Source organism: Phoxinus phoxinus, assembly GCF_949152265.1.
Source record: "Phoxinus phoxinus genome assembly, chromosome: 8".
Taxonomy (NCBI): Eukaryota; Metazoa; Chordata; class Actinopteri; order Cypriniformes; family Leuciscidae; genus Phoxinus; species Phoxinus phoxinus.
In genome coordinates this window covers 35,588,917-35,601,644 of record NC_136883.1, presented here as the reverse complement: position 1 = coordinate 35,601,644, position 12,728 = coordinate 35,588,917, and the positions used below count along the sequence as shown (strand labels likewise).

The 12,728-nt window shown below is 44.1% G+C and overlaps 1 protein-coding gene across 1 annotated transcript in view; it reads right to left on the bottom strand.

Moving 5' to 3' along the window:
- Window positions 1-53: 53 nt before the first annotated feature.
- itpkcb (inositol-trisphosphate 3-kinase Cb) overlaps window positions 54-12,728 on the bottom strand; it is a 33,872-nt gene continuing 21,197 nt past the window's right edge. Inside the window, exons 5-8 of the mRNA XM_079621605.1 lie at window positions 6,705-6,909; window positions 5,044-5,145; window positions 2,283-2,354; window positions 54-2,161 (exon numbers count right to left, since the gene is read on the bottom strand). Coding sequence (XP_079477731.1) covers window positions 1,940-2,161; window positions 2,283-2,354; window positions 5,044-5,145; window positions 6,705-6,909 — 601 coding nt within the window. The 3' untranslated portion in view covers window positions 54-1,939. The remainder of the gene's footprint in view (window positions 2,162-2,282; window positions 2,355-5,043; window positions 5,146-6,704; window positions 6,910-12,728) is intronic.

The following is a 12,728-nucleotide window of genomic DNA, read 5'->3' as shown; positions in this document are numbered from 1 at the left end:
TATTGATGATCTTTAAGTAATGGTGAATCAGAAAGTGAACAGGAGAAATAAAGTGTATTAAACAATAATGATTCCAGTTTATTGTATTGGCTTTCAAGACAACAATGATTGAAGGAGATGTGAGTACAAATGCTCCGCATGTCCCTATTGCAATTAAACTGCCGTTCTAACTATTAAATCTGCTGAGACGACTCAAAAAAATGCAGCGCACCATCCAGTTCTCTTTCCAATTTAAAACATGTCATCTAAAACACCCTGTATGGTAGTAGGAAACCAATTTCAACACATTGAACAATACTTTACATAAGCTGTAAACAAGGCAGAGGATCTCCAGAGGAACGTGGTGACACACTTTAGTCAGAAATACTGACAGGAATGCTGACAGACCGTGTGCAGGCCCGTTCATGGTGGAAAATACAATCTCTGAAGCAGTAAGATAAACACACACACACACACACACACACACACACACACACACTCGGTGGTAGAACATCCCGTTCCGTAAACTAACATCATCCAGGTGAGGTAATCACTTTAACACCATGTTTGAGATCTTGAAGAGGATATTATCTGATTATGTTTCAATATTTCAGAGTTACCGCCTGAAGCAAACATGAAGTGATGATGGAAAAAGTTTGGTGTTTTCTTTTTTATAAAGCTGACCACAGCACCTAATTTGAGAACTCGTGATGACAACAGTGGCCATAACTCGCATAATCTGATTATGTGCAGCAAAAGAACGTTTCCACCACAGTTTGCAAGATCAACCATCTCAGGATGACTATCTGTCAGATTTGATTTTCATGCAAGCAATATGTCATGACTATGAAGCTGATCTTTCAATGATGTGGAAATAGCTGAAGGTCGGAGGTCCTTCTGGTGTGGGTACCAGTACAAAACCCCCCCAAAAATATTCTATTTAAAGAAAAATAAAATCAGGTTAATGGTTGTTGGGGCAGATAAAGGAGGTTGACTTTTCAAACCCCTTTTAGGTTAACCTAGAAACTAACAGGTCAGCCTTAAAAACTAATGAACCAAGAGTGAACAAACAGATCAAACTATTCCATCAACACGTGTATATATACATATCTATTATACTTGTTAGCTTGTTAAGCATCTTTGTAACTGTGGCTATTTTTAAGAAACACTGCATCTAATTCTGATCAGTAAATAAGAAGAAGAAGAAACACAATCTTGGTAACTATCCATGATGTGGGCGGTTCGTTGAGTGCAAAAATGTTTGTGACAAACCTCTGACCGAGCCAATCTGAAAATGTTTTTTAACTAAATAAAGTTCTTCTGAACTGTTTAAAAGGTTAAATCGTGGAAATATCACACACCAATAAGATTAGACGACCACAGGGGGGAAAATATGACAATCTGCCTGTATAATCACCATTTCAGAAATAAAAGAGGTACTAGTTCGATTATGGAAATAAAATCAAAGGAAAAAAAAATGAATTATTTAAAAAAATGAAGTCAAATAAAAATTAAATAAGCACTATTTACATAACTGTGAAACCCCAAAGAGAAATTTACAAGAAAAAAAAAAAAAACGTTTAGAAAAAACGTATAAACCAAAGCACGTTCTAGTGTAATAGTGTTATCATCATACCTGTAGGTAAAAAAAGAGAAAAAAAGGACAAGTGAACTTTAAAGAATAATCATGATAGTTTCTCCTCACTGTCTGTTTGGTTTCAGTGTCAGTGTATCTCGACTGACTGAGCTTCTGTGTATCTGCTGGACCACATGACCAAAAAAGGAATGAGGAACGTGAGCACCGAGTCAACAAAATCAGCTTGAGTTTTTCCACTCGTGCTTCGTTGCTTTTCCCTCCGCACAAGAGCCCTCTTCTCAGGACTGATATCCTGCTGTGAGATTATCCATCAGCGTGTTCCTACACGTGATCCTTCGGGCTGAAGCATGTTGGGTGCATCCATCAGGGTGAGGCAGGGCTCGAGTCCTGCAACATGTCACCAAGGATCTGAACGAGGTTGTCCAGACCCCACAGGTACCCGTCCTCCCGGTTTCCTTCGGCCCAGGGCGTTCGGTGGTCCAGGGTTTGGGGTGGTGGCAGTGGGACGGTCTTCCCAAAGTCAATCATCCAGACTCGGGCCAGGCCGGAAGCATCGTGCACGAACAGCAGAGAACTCCCAACCACCTGGAGAGAAACAGGGTAAAGGTTCGAGCTTATGAGTCATGATGTGTTTTGTTCCAGAGAAGACAGTGATTTGGCCCAGGCAGGAACGGATTTCACAACATGTAAAGACCAGATTCCTCACCTCGTGTGTCCTGAAGAACCCTGACGTCTCTAGAGCACTGCGCAGCTCCCCCAGTCTCTGAAGATAACTCCTCTGAGGAAACACAACCACACACAACACTAATTATACATTACCACTAGGGCTGTCACTTTTGTGAAAAAATCCTGTTCGATTTTTGTGAATCGAATGTAAAATCGATTTTCCATGTCTAAAGACGTTTCAATTTTCCAACCAAATATAGGCAAATCCACGGACAACTAACAGGCATTAGGACTATGATTAGGACGAGCGTAAAGAGGGCGCTTGAGATGCGCGCACAAGTCAGCAATATTTCTGATGATTTATTGGCGTGAAGTTTCGTGCACAATGACAAACAGGAGTGCAACATTCAGGGATTGAAATTAACACCCGCCAATCCGCCAAATGCGTGTAAAAATGAACTTTGGCGGGTAACGCTGTCAAATCACGAGCCAATTTGGCGTGTTTCTATGTTTACTCACTTTGCTGGGGAAGTTCGTGTAGCCAAATCTGCGCGGATTTACCGCAAATATGCAACTTGTGAGTCATCATGATATGTTAAATACAGCGTATTGCACAGAATCTGCGCATTTCTGGCTTACTTGAACACACACGTCACTAAGCAACAAACAACGGTGCGCTTGCTCACTTGCATTGAAGTAATAGCGAATATTAAAAAGCATTTGGTTAACAGAAAAGACATTGTTATTTTCCAACATCCTACATGTTCTGTGTATTGTATTGATCTGTCCACCTACAACAACTTTTTTGGTAAAAAAAAAAAAAAAAAAAGGCCTTTAAAATCAATTCCCTATTTTCATTTTCGAATCTTGGGTTGGTTGGTCCGATCGATTGTGCAAGCGATTTTCGAACGAAAAAGTGACAGCCCTAATTACCACATCTCCTGGATTCTGATGGGTTAATAACGGCTTTCAGCGGTGCAAAAATACACAGCATAGCAATATTGCAGGACATTTTTTTAGATTAAAGGTGCAGTACGCGATTTCTGTTGAAAGTGGATCGGACCGAGCAGCACCAATCAGCAATTGGGGGCATGTCCACTCATGATGGGGGAGGAGAGAGAGGGAGATTTGAAGAAAGACTGTAGACGGAGAGATGGCTGAGAGACATTACAAAAGAGAAAAGCTCAGAGGAATATCTATGGTTATGGCCAGGCAAGATCTTTAGGACCCGCGTTAATATTAGCTTTCCTGAAATCGCTTACTGCACCTTGTATAGTATATTTTAAAAAAATACAGTCTGAAACACCTATGGTAGAATTGATTGAAATCCTTTATTTTAAGTTGTTCTTGTTACAGTTTAAGTACCGAGTAATATATATTAACTACATGTACCGTATTTTCCGGACTATAAGGCGCAATTTTTTTCATAGTTGCGACTTATAGTCAGGTGCGACTTATATATCAAAATTAATTCATACTGACTGAGACGAACCAAGAGAAAACATTACCGTCTACAGCCGCGAGAGGGCGCTCTAGTTGGCGGAGTTGTTCAGAAGCGACACCGAGGAAGAACTCAATGTATTCAGTGTTGAGGAATGAGATCGGGAGCTTGGTGAACTTGCTGACCGGTAACTTGTTTGACACGCTGGCTAATGTTCATTTAGCCTATTCAGCCTCAGGTATATGTTCTTTATGCTATTGTGCAGCTGAATAACTGTTAATGTGTTACGCTAACACACCGGACACCTATTCAGCCTGTTGCTCTGTGTGCTATTGTGTAGCTGAATAACTTGCCTTTCCAGATTAAATGTCTGTTCTAATAATTATGTAATAACCCTGAACCTACCCATAAACCTGCAGTTACCTCATATTACTCAGTACTTTCTTAGGGTAAATAATCCTGTAAGTACAACTAAGTGTACATACTATAAAATAAAGTGCAACCAAAGACACTGTAAAAAAAGTGTTACCCATTTATTAATGTCAGAGAGATTCATAATTGCAAACATATAAATTAACAAAACTGGAGAAATCTGAATGATAATTTTACTCCCACTCTTGTTAAAAAAAGTGAATAACATTTGTAATTTCCATCTCATTTTTGTTTTATAAGTTTTGTATGTTTACATAAAAATATGGATGCAAATTATGAAAATAACATCCATAACTTATACAAAAATATTTGAACAAAAACAATATTAATAATAATAAAATAAAGCAATAAATATTAGTTCCTATATTTGTCCAGTGGAATAGGTATTTTAATGAAAAATAATAATAATCCTGTGTGAGTGTGTTTTTTTTTATTTTTAATATAGCAACATAGTTGTTCATTAAATATTTAATATAGTACTATATTGTAGTTGACTACAATAATAATGTAGCCAGGGCTACAGTCATTTAGAAAAGCCTTTGTCATTGTCAGAACTGCCCTTCACAGAAATTCGCCAAAAACCCCTCAGGATAGAGAGATAGTTTTATTTATGTCAGCATCTAATGCTATTTCCATGGATATGTTCAATTACAAAAATACAAATATCATACATAAAACAAATATCATAAAACCAAGCAAACAAACAAAACAATATATATATAAAAAATCCTAAACCTCATGCATAATCTTACTAAATAAGTCCTTAAGTGAAATAACTTAAAATCAACAACATTACAGATTAAATGGGTTCTTTATTGTTTTTTGGCTGTTGTTGCAAGTTTGTTAAAGCTAATGAATTAAAACCTTCAGTGCAGCGTTAAAACAGTGCAACCTTTCCATTAAACAACATACCCATTAAACAACATACCAATATCGGTGTGTTTCCATCCACAAAGTCCACCAAGGCCTTCGTCACCTGCTCCTTATGTTTGGTTTTTTTAAAGCTGGTGTTGCATGTGCCATCTGCTTTCTGAAATGAAACGCAAGGTTAATGAAAAACTGAATTTTCAGCATCATCACTCCAGTCTTTAGTGTCACATGATCCTTCAGAAAACATTCTAATATGCTGACTTGCTGCTCAAGAAGCATTTCTTACTATTATCAATAGGTGCGTTTCCATTACCCTTCAAATTGCGCAAATTGAAAATACACCCAATGGAAAGAAAACGTAAATTTTGCAAAAAAGTTTTTACGCTCGCATGGTGGTTTTCAGGCAATTTGAAAAAGGAATATTTTGCAAAACTGCAATGGAAACAGTTTTTGCGCATTTACAGGTCACCTGACGTAGACGTTCTATATTAAATTAATAAAAGACAAAATAATTACAGGAATACTGGATTCTAAACCTCAAAGAAATGCCAAAATCAAGACCTCGAAGCAGAAATGAGGGAGAAACACCCAGAAACTCCTCATTTGTGCCGCTCTCAGTATAAAGCCGCGTTTCCACCGAAATTACCCGGAACAATTTTTCCCAGGAACTTTTTTTGCCCCAGACCGGTTGCTCTCTGCGTTTACACCGCGGTCTAAAGTACCGGGAAGATTATAAACTGCGTGCGACTGCACCTCCCAGTCTGCGACCCACAGTAATCAATTTTGAGCGCCACATTTATAATAAGTATGGAGGAGATTCAAACTGTGCTGTAGTTGTGTTTGTGATGTATTGCGGACATTGAATGTGAGATGGCTGGGACGAACGCGCAGAAAATTTCCTGTTACACAAATACGCTTAATAAAGCCTGAACCTCGTCGTCGGTCCAGCTGTTTTTTTTTTGTTTTTTTTATTAAATTCCACATTTACAGACAGACAACTCTTGATGCATGAAGCCACGAACCGAAATAGATTTTTAAAAATGCCGGTTAAAATAGAATGCTGCGTGGAGTCCTCCAGTCAAAATGCGGCGTGAAAACAACCAATCAGCATGTTCAGCGCACAAGTCCCGCCCCCGAAAGTTCCTGAACTTTGAAAAAGTACTACCTCGCGAGCAGGGACTTTAGGAGGGGGAAATATTTACCCGGAACTACATTTAGACCTTGGTTCCTGCGGTGTAAACACACCGAGTACCACCCCAAAGTTCCTAGTTCCTGGGGAAAGTTCCCGCGGTGGAAACGCGGCTTAAGAGTCTTTCCTTGCCGTTAATGATTGGATAACACACATACGTCTCCTTTGATTAATAATAATGGCCAGTGCAGTGCCTGAGATATAGATAAACCTCCCAATATCTGTCGCCATGATTTCTGGAATGACTGATTGCGAGAGGAAAAAATGACGTTTTAGTCGCATAACATCGGTTAATGGAAACGCCGTCATTTCGCAATAGTTTTTTGTCTACATTTAGAAAGAAAAAAATAATAATAATCGCAAAAGTTTTGTGCAAATCTGTAATGGAAACGCGGCTACTGTTGAAAAAAGTGCTGCTTAATACTTTTATGGAAACCATTATACAATTTTTTCCAGGATTCAAAATGAACAAAGCTCATCCTGAGTGACCAGATCAAGTAATGTCTCTATTTTATCAGCTAAGCTCTCACCTTAATGCCCTCTATGCGGAAGCCGAGCGTGGCGGTCGAGCTCAGCGTCTCCCTCCACTGCATGTATCGAGGTTTGAGAACGGCCTGCTGGGCACTCTCCTCTGGACTGGGCGCTGCCGGGTCTACAGCCACCATTTTCATATACATGTCCTTCCTGAGACGAGGACGCTCACGGGCCTTTATCAGCTCTTCCTCCAGGTATGTCCTGTGGTAAAAGAAATCAAGCCATCAATCACAACCCTCGTTCATGTATGACGTCAAGCTCACCGAGCCATCTAGTTTGTTTGGTTAGGGCTGATTTGGAGTTGGGAGGTTTTAACAAATACAGGTAAAACTCGAAAAATTAGAATATGGTGCAAAAGTTCATTTATTTCAGTAATTGTCCAGTTCTTTACTAAGCTACCTGCTATAGCTCAATAAACTCCCCACTGGAAGGGTTTCAGGACAAGTACGGCGGATACAACTCGAGTCACTTTGAGCTTTTATTGCGCACACACATACACAATACTCATCCACAAACTAGGTAGCCTGCATGCTATCGCTACGTTAGCCTGTCAGTTGGATATTTTAGTGACGTTAGTTAGTTGGGTTAGGTTGTAAACCTGCAATGAAAACACAAACACCAGAATTACCTAATAAAATAACCCCAATTATGTGACATTAATTATTTATCTGAAATACTAGCAATGCTAGTTTATAGTCACTCACCGGCAAGGCATACCAGTCCTGAACATCAACTAAATGAAACTGAAACCTAAAGGCGGAGGCGCCTGCGCACTAACTAATTAAGCATACACAGACAAATAGCCTAGAAAAATAACCTGGCGACCAGTAATAATAATAAACAAACCTTTAACCTAGTAAGAAAATAACATAAACATCCATCACTTGTAATATATATTTATATTTAACACTAGTTATACCTGCTGGAAAGTTCTACACCTCCCACTTGGTCTACTGATTCTAGAATCCAAGTAGGCCACCATAACCAAAACAGTTAAACTTCTAGATATCAAATTATCCCCATGACCATGCAAATAACATTGCATACTTGGATATGAATGTACTATGTCACAACACGAATAACAATCTCTTCAAGTTAGCTTTAAATGTCCATAAACAATACACATTGTCCTTGATGACATTACAACCTCCTTTACCGAAACACACCACCAGCCTTTGGAAGGATGGTAGCGGGGAGAGTCTCGATCCTTCACCGAAACACACCATGGTGGGGATCCTTTACCAACCGAAACACACCATGGTGGGGATCCTTTACTGCTCCTCCACTGGAAGCAGAACCACCAACCTCCTAACGTCCCTGTGGAGGATGGTGGAGGGATAGTTCTCCATACCTTGGTTTTTCTTGAACCGTCCGCCGACAACTGGACAGCTTCGACATGTTCTCACTCTCACATCTCGTACTACGCCCTTCACATCAGGACACACCTCCACGACTCGACCCAGCCTGAACTGGCCCCTCAACGCGTTCTGATCAGCTAACCACACCAGGTCCCCCGCTGCAACATTTCTAGCAGGCGCGTGCCATTTCTGACGGATGTAGAGGCCCGGACCTGCCAGCTGGCTCCACCGCTTCCAGAACTTGTTAACCTCGATCTGGATTGCTCTTAGCCGCACGACGGGGTAAGTTGGATACTTAAACCCTCGGGAGTCCCCACTGGGTCCTGCTCGACCAAGCAGAAGAGAGTTGGGAGTGATGACTTCCACGGTCTCATCCTGTACCTGGGCTCTGGCACCGATTGGTCTCTCATTTGACAGGTTAGCAGCAAGGTACAGGAAGGTCTGGAACTCCAGTGCTGTCAGGTTATCTTCTTTACCAACACTGCTTAACGCTCTCTTGAGAACACGGACAGCTGCCTCAGCTGCCCCATTTCTGTGGGGAGAGTCCGCCGGGTGAAACACCCACATCCAGTCGGTTCCTACAGCTGCTGCCTTCTTCTGGACCTGATCCTTGTCAATGCCACTTAGGAACTCATAAAGCTCCTGTAATACTGGCCTGGCGCCCACAAAGTTTGTCCCTTGATCCGACCAGAGCTTCCTTGGGTGACCCCTGAGAGCTGTGAAGCGCTGGTATGCTTTCAGGAATCCTTCCGTCGACAGATCTTCCACAATGTCAGCATGTACTGCTCTCGAAGCCATACAACTGAACACTACACCCCAGATTTTCATCTTTGTTCTTCGTCTTATCGTATCTTTAACAACATATGGTCCGAAAAGGTCCAATGTCGTAAACTCGAAAGGTGCAGCTGGTTCAGTTCGTTCGAGGGGAAGCTCACTCATCACCTGTTTGCACATTCTCGCTTTGGTCTTTCGACAGTGCATACAGGAGTCAATGACCTTTCTGGCAATCCTTGGTCCCAGTACCACCCATGCTTTAGACCTCACACGGAGGAGTGTGCCAGCAACACCTTCGTGGTTAACCTTATGAGCCTCTCGAGTGAGAAGGGTGCTAATCCACGCATTGTAGGGGATCAGGGGCACACCGGTATCTCCCTGGGTAACGACCTGGACTCTACCATGGCATTTTAGGAGCCCTGAAGCCTCATCCCTGCTGACGACGAGTCTGTTTAGCGTCGTCACAGGAAACGTAACTCCCTTCTGGGCGGCTAGGCACAGGTCTTGGAATGCAGCTTTGCGTTCCTCTACTGTCAATACTGCCTCCCACTTTGCTGGTTTAGAGGCCCTGCCTACACGGGCCAACCACTTCTTCACAGCTCTGCGGACATAACCAACTACTCCACAAAGCTTAACTAGAGAACTGCACCTAGTTGGTTCCACTTGGTCTATGAGCATGGCTCCCCACAGTGTCTCTGTTTCTTTGGTCTCAGCTAAGGTCAGTTTCATCCCATTTTCTGAGGACGCTGAAACCCCGCTAACTCCATCTGTAGCTATTGGATCTTTACCACCAGGACTGTCAGGGTTCAACTGCTTCTTGGCTTGAGCTCTGGTGAGGACTGCCGAAAAGGCCTTTCTCTGGAGTTTACTCACCACCTCCCTAGCATCAGCTGCCACTTCTGAAGCGGACTTCATGGGCCAATCCTCGACTGGACTAGACAGGAACTCAGGACCTTCCTGCCACACAGAGTTCTCACCCAGCAATTCAGGAGAGCACCCCCTCGTGACTAGATCAGCGATGTTGACCTCGCCTGGTATCCACCACCAGTCAGTTACGGGTCCAGCCTTCTGAATCTCTCCGACTCGGTTCGCAAAGAACGTTTGGAATCCGTAGCTCTCTCTCTGGATAGCCCCCAGCACCGTCTGACTGTCAATGAAGTGGTACCACTTCTCCACGCCTACCCGTCCATGCTTCAATACGTATCCCTTTAGACGTGTGGCAAAGACAGCCCCACATACCTCAGCCTTGACTGCGTCACCTTTTTGGTTGAGGGGGGTTAACTTGGCCTTTGACTCTACCAGCCGGGTGACCACGCCATTTGACGTCTCCCACCGTAAATACAGTACAGCGCCATAGGACTCACAGCTCCCGTCAGAAAACGTGATTCCCCAGGGTTTACCCCTCCAGTCAGAGGGCTTGAGGCTTCTGTGGAACTTAATGCTACTCAAACGAGCGTACTCCTTGAACAGTTCAATTGCCTTTCCTCTGAGCTCGTCAGAAAGAGGTTCATCCCAGGTGTCTTTTGTAAGCTTGCCAGCTTCCTGGAAGGCTCTTCTCACAAGGATCACTCCTTTCTGTTTTACAGGTGTTACTAGACCGATCGGGTCATACAGCCCAGCGATCTGGCTCAGTAGAACACGACGAGTCAGTGGGTTTGGTGTCTTTACCTCCACTTCTTCTTCAGTGAGGTCATTCTCAGTTCTCATTTTCTTCTTCCTTCTGGAGAAGTTGATAGAGACCATCACAAAGAGTCTGTCCTCTTGCACGAGGTAACCAACCCCCAGGGCTTTGTTATCTTCCTCACTCAGCTGGTTGGGCAATATCAGAGTCATTGGTTTGGACACTGTCCCGTCCCGCCTCCCACTTTGACCGGACCGGACCCAAGGCTTGAGGAAGAAGCCTCCTGCTTTCAGTATTTTCTCTACTCCCTCTTGGATCTTGTCTAGACAGTGTGGGTCATCGTGGGATGTGAGGAGATCATCGACGTAGGAGTCTTCCTCGATGACTCTTCTTTCCTCCGTCATCTCAGAGAACTGGGGCAACTTTGCGGTCTCTCGCATGGCAACCTGTGCAATGCACCCTGCTGGTTTGTCCCCCATGTTCACCCTCACGACAGCATAATCCTCAATCTCATCCTCCGGCGAGTCTCTCCATAGGAACCGATGCACATGGACCTCTTGTTCCTCCAGCCAAACCGAATTGTACATCTTGGTGATGTCCCCGATGGCTGCATGTTTTCCTTCCCGGAATCTGAGGAGCACCGCCCTGATGGGATTTAGGACGTCTGGGCCTTTGAGCAAAATACTATTCATGCTCACCCCCCTGAATTCCTGGCTGCTATTCCAGACGAGGCGCACTGGCGTAGTCACTGAGTGGGGATTTGGAGCGGTTAAGTGGCTCACCCACCACACAGCACCTTTCCAGCCGTCCATCATGTCCTTAGTGAGCTTAACAGCAGCTCCCCTCCCCACCATCTCATGGACTTGCCTCATGTAAGCCTCTTTCCACAGGGGGTCTTTCACGAGCCGCTTCTCAGCTCTCAGGAACGTTGCTTCCACCGCTTTCCGGTTGTTGGGAAGAGAGGCTGGGTTTTCCTTCCAGGGGTACTTCGCATCCCAGTGTGGCTGGTCGCTGTGGGCGTCTCGCTCCCTGAAGGTTAGACCTGCCTTTATTATCTCCAGCTCTTTCTCATCAGCCAGGGACATCTCCTTTCCTCCCGGTGAGCACTTTCCACAGCGACACCCTCCACAGGTAGGGTCACAGGCAGCACCGATGCTGTCCCATTTTAGCCACTCAAGGATCTCTTTATTGGACACTGCTGTCGTTCGAACTCCTACACTGCCTTCTTGCTCCAAATGGCTTCCTGGCCTTCCCACAAAGTGTTCTTCAACTTTTAAGGCTACCGTCTTCATTGAGTGAGCGAAGTGCGTCTCTGACTGCCATGTGGTCACCTCCACTTCCTCGAAGAGGTTTGGATGCACACCGCTCACGATCTTGCCCAGAGGGCCATCCCACAACACCAGGTCGCCGACCCTTTGCAGCCTTTGGGGAGCTAATCGACCTTCTCGAGTACTAATCAATAGATCGATCTTCTCTGGGCGGGCCAGCTCTCCCGGCTTAGCTTCAGGGAAGAACTGCTCTAGCCGCTCTGATCTCACCACACGATCCACTTTGGCGATGTCTTCCATCCCGTAGCAGATCATCTCGTGAAACTTCAGGGTTCCTCGTGAGGTCCACACCTTTATTGTCACAAGATACCTTTTTGTATCAACTTTCACCTTCATTGTGCCGACACCAAACACGACGAGGGAGATTGGTTCACCTGTCAGCCCGAGCCTTTCTGCAGCTTGGTGTGTAATGTAATTTGTGTCAGAAGCGAGATCGACTAAGGCCCCAAGACTGTCTCCTCTCTTTGTCGTGACAGGTACGAGCATCATGAGGACTGGATGTTCCTTCAAGCCACTCTGTTCTATCAGGCCCTTGCCAGAACACACTGTCGATGTTGCCTTGTTAGTACAGGCTCTGCGGACAGCCTCCAACTGGTGGGGAGTCAGTCCCAACTCGGCGAACACAGCTTCTTGCTCCTCCGTCGGACCACGAGGTCCCCTCTTTTCCTCTTTGTTCTCCCTCTTAGCAGCATCCTTCTTTGTTGACGCCTTAGGGCAGAGGAAATAGTGGTGGTCCACTGGAGTGTCGCCTTTCTTACACTCCTCTTTACGACAGAGGAACTTAGGAGTGCAGCCACCATCGACCCCGTGAACATCCAGGCACTTTGTACATGCTTTTGCCTTTTTTACCAAAGATTTCTTCTCCGACAGACTGGCCTTCCTGAAAGTTTTACAGCGAAACAGTTTACCTCCATGTTCTTCATCACCACACGCAGCACA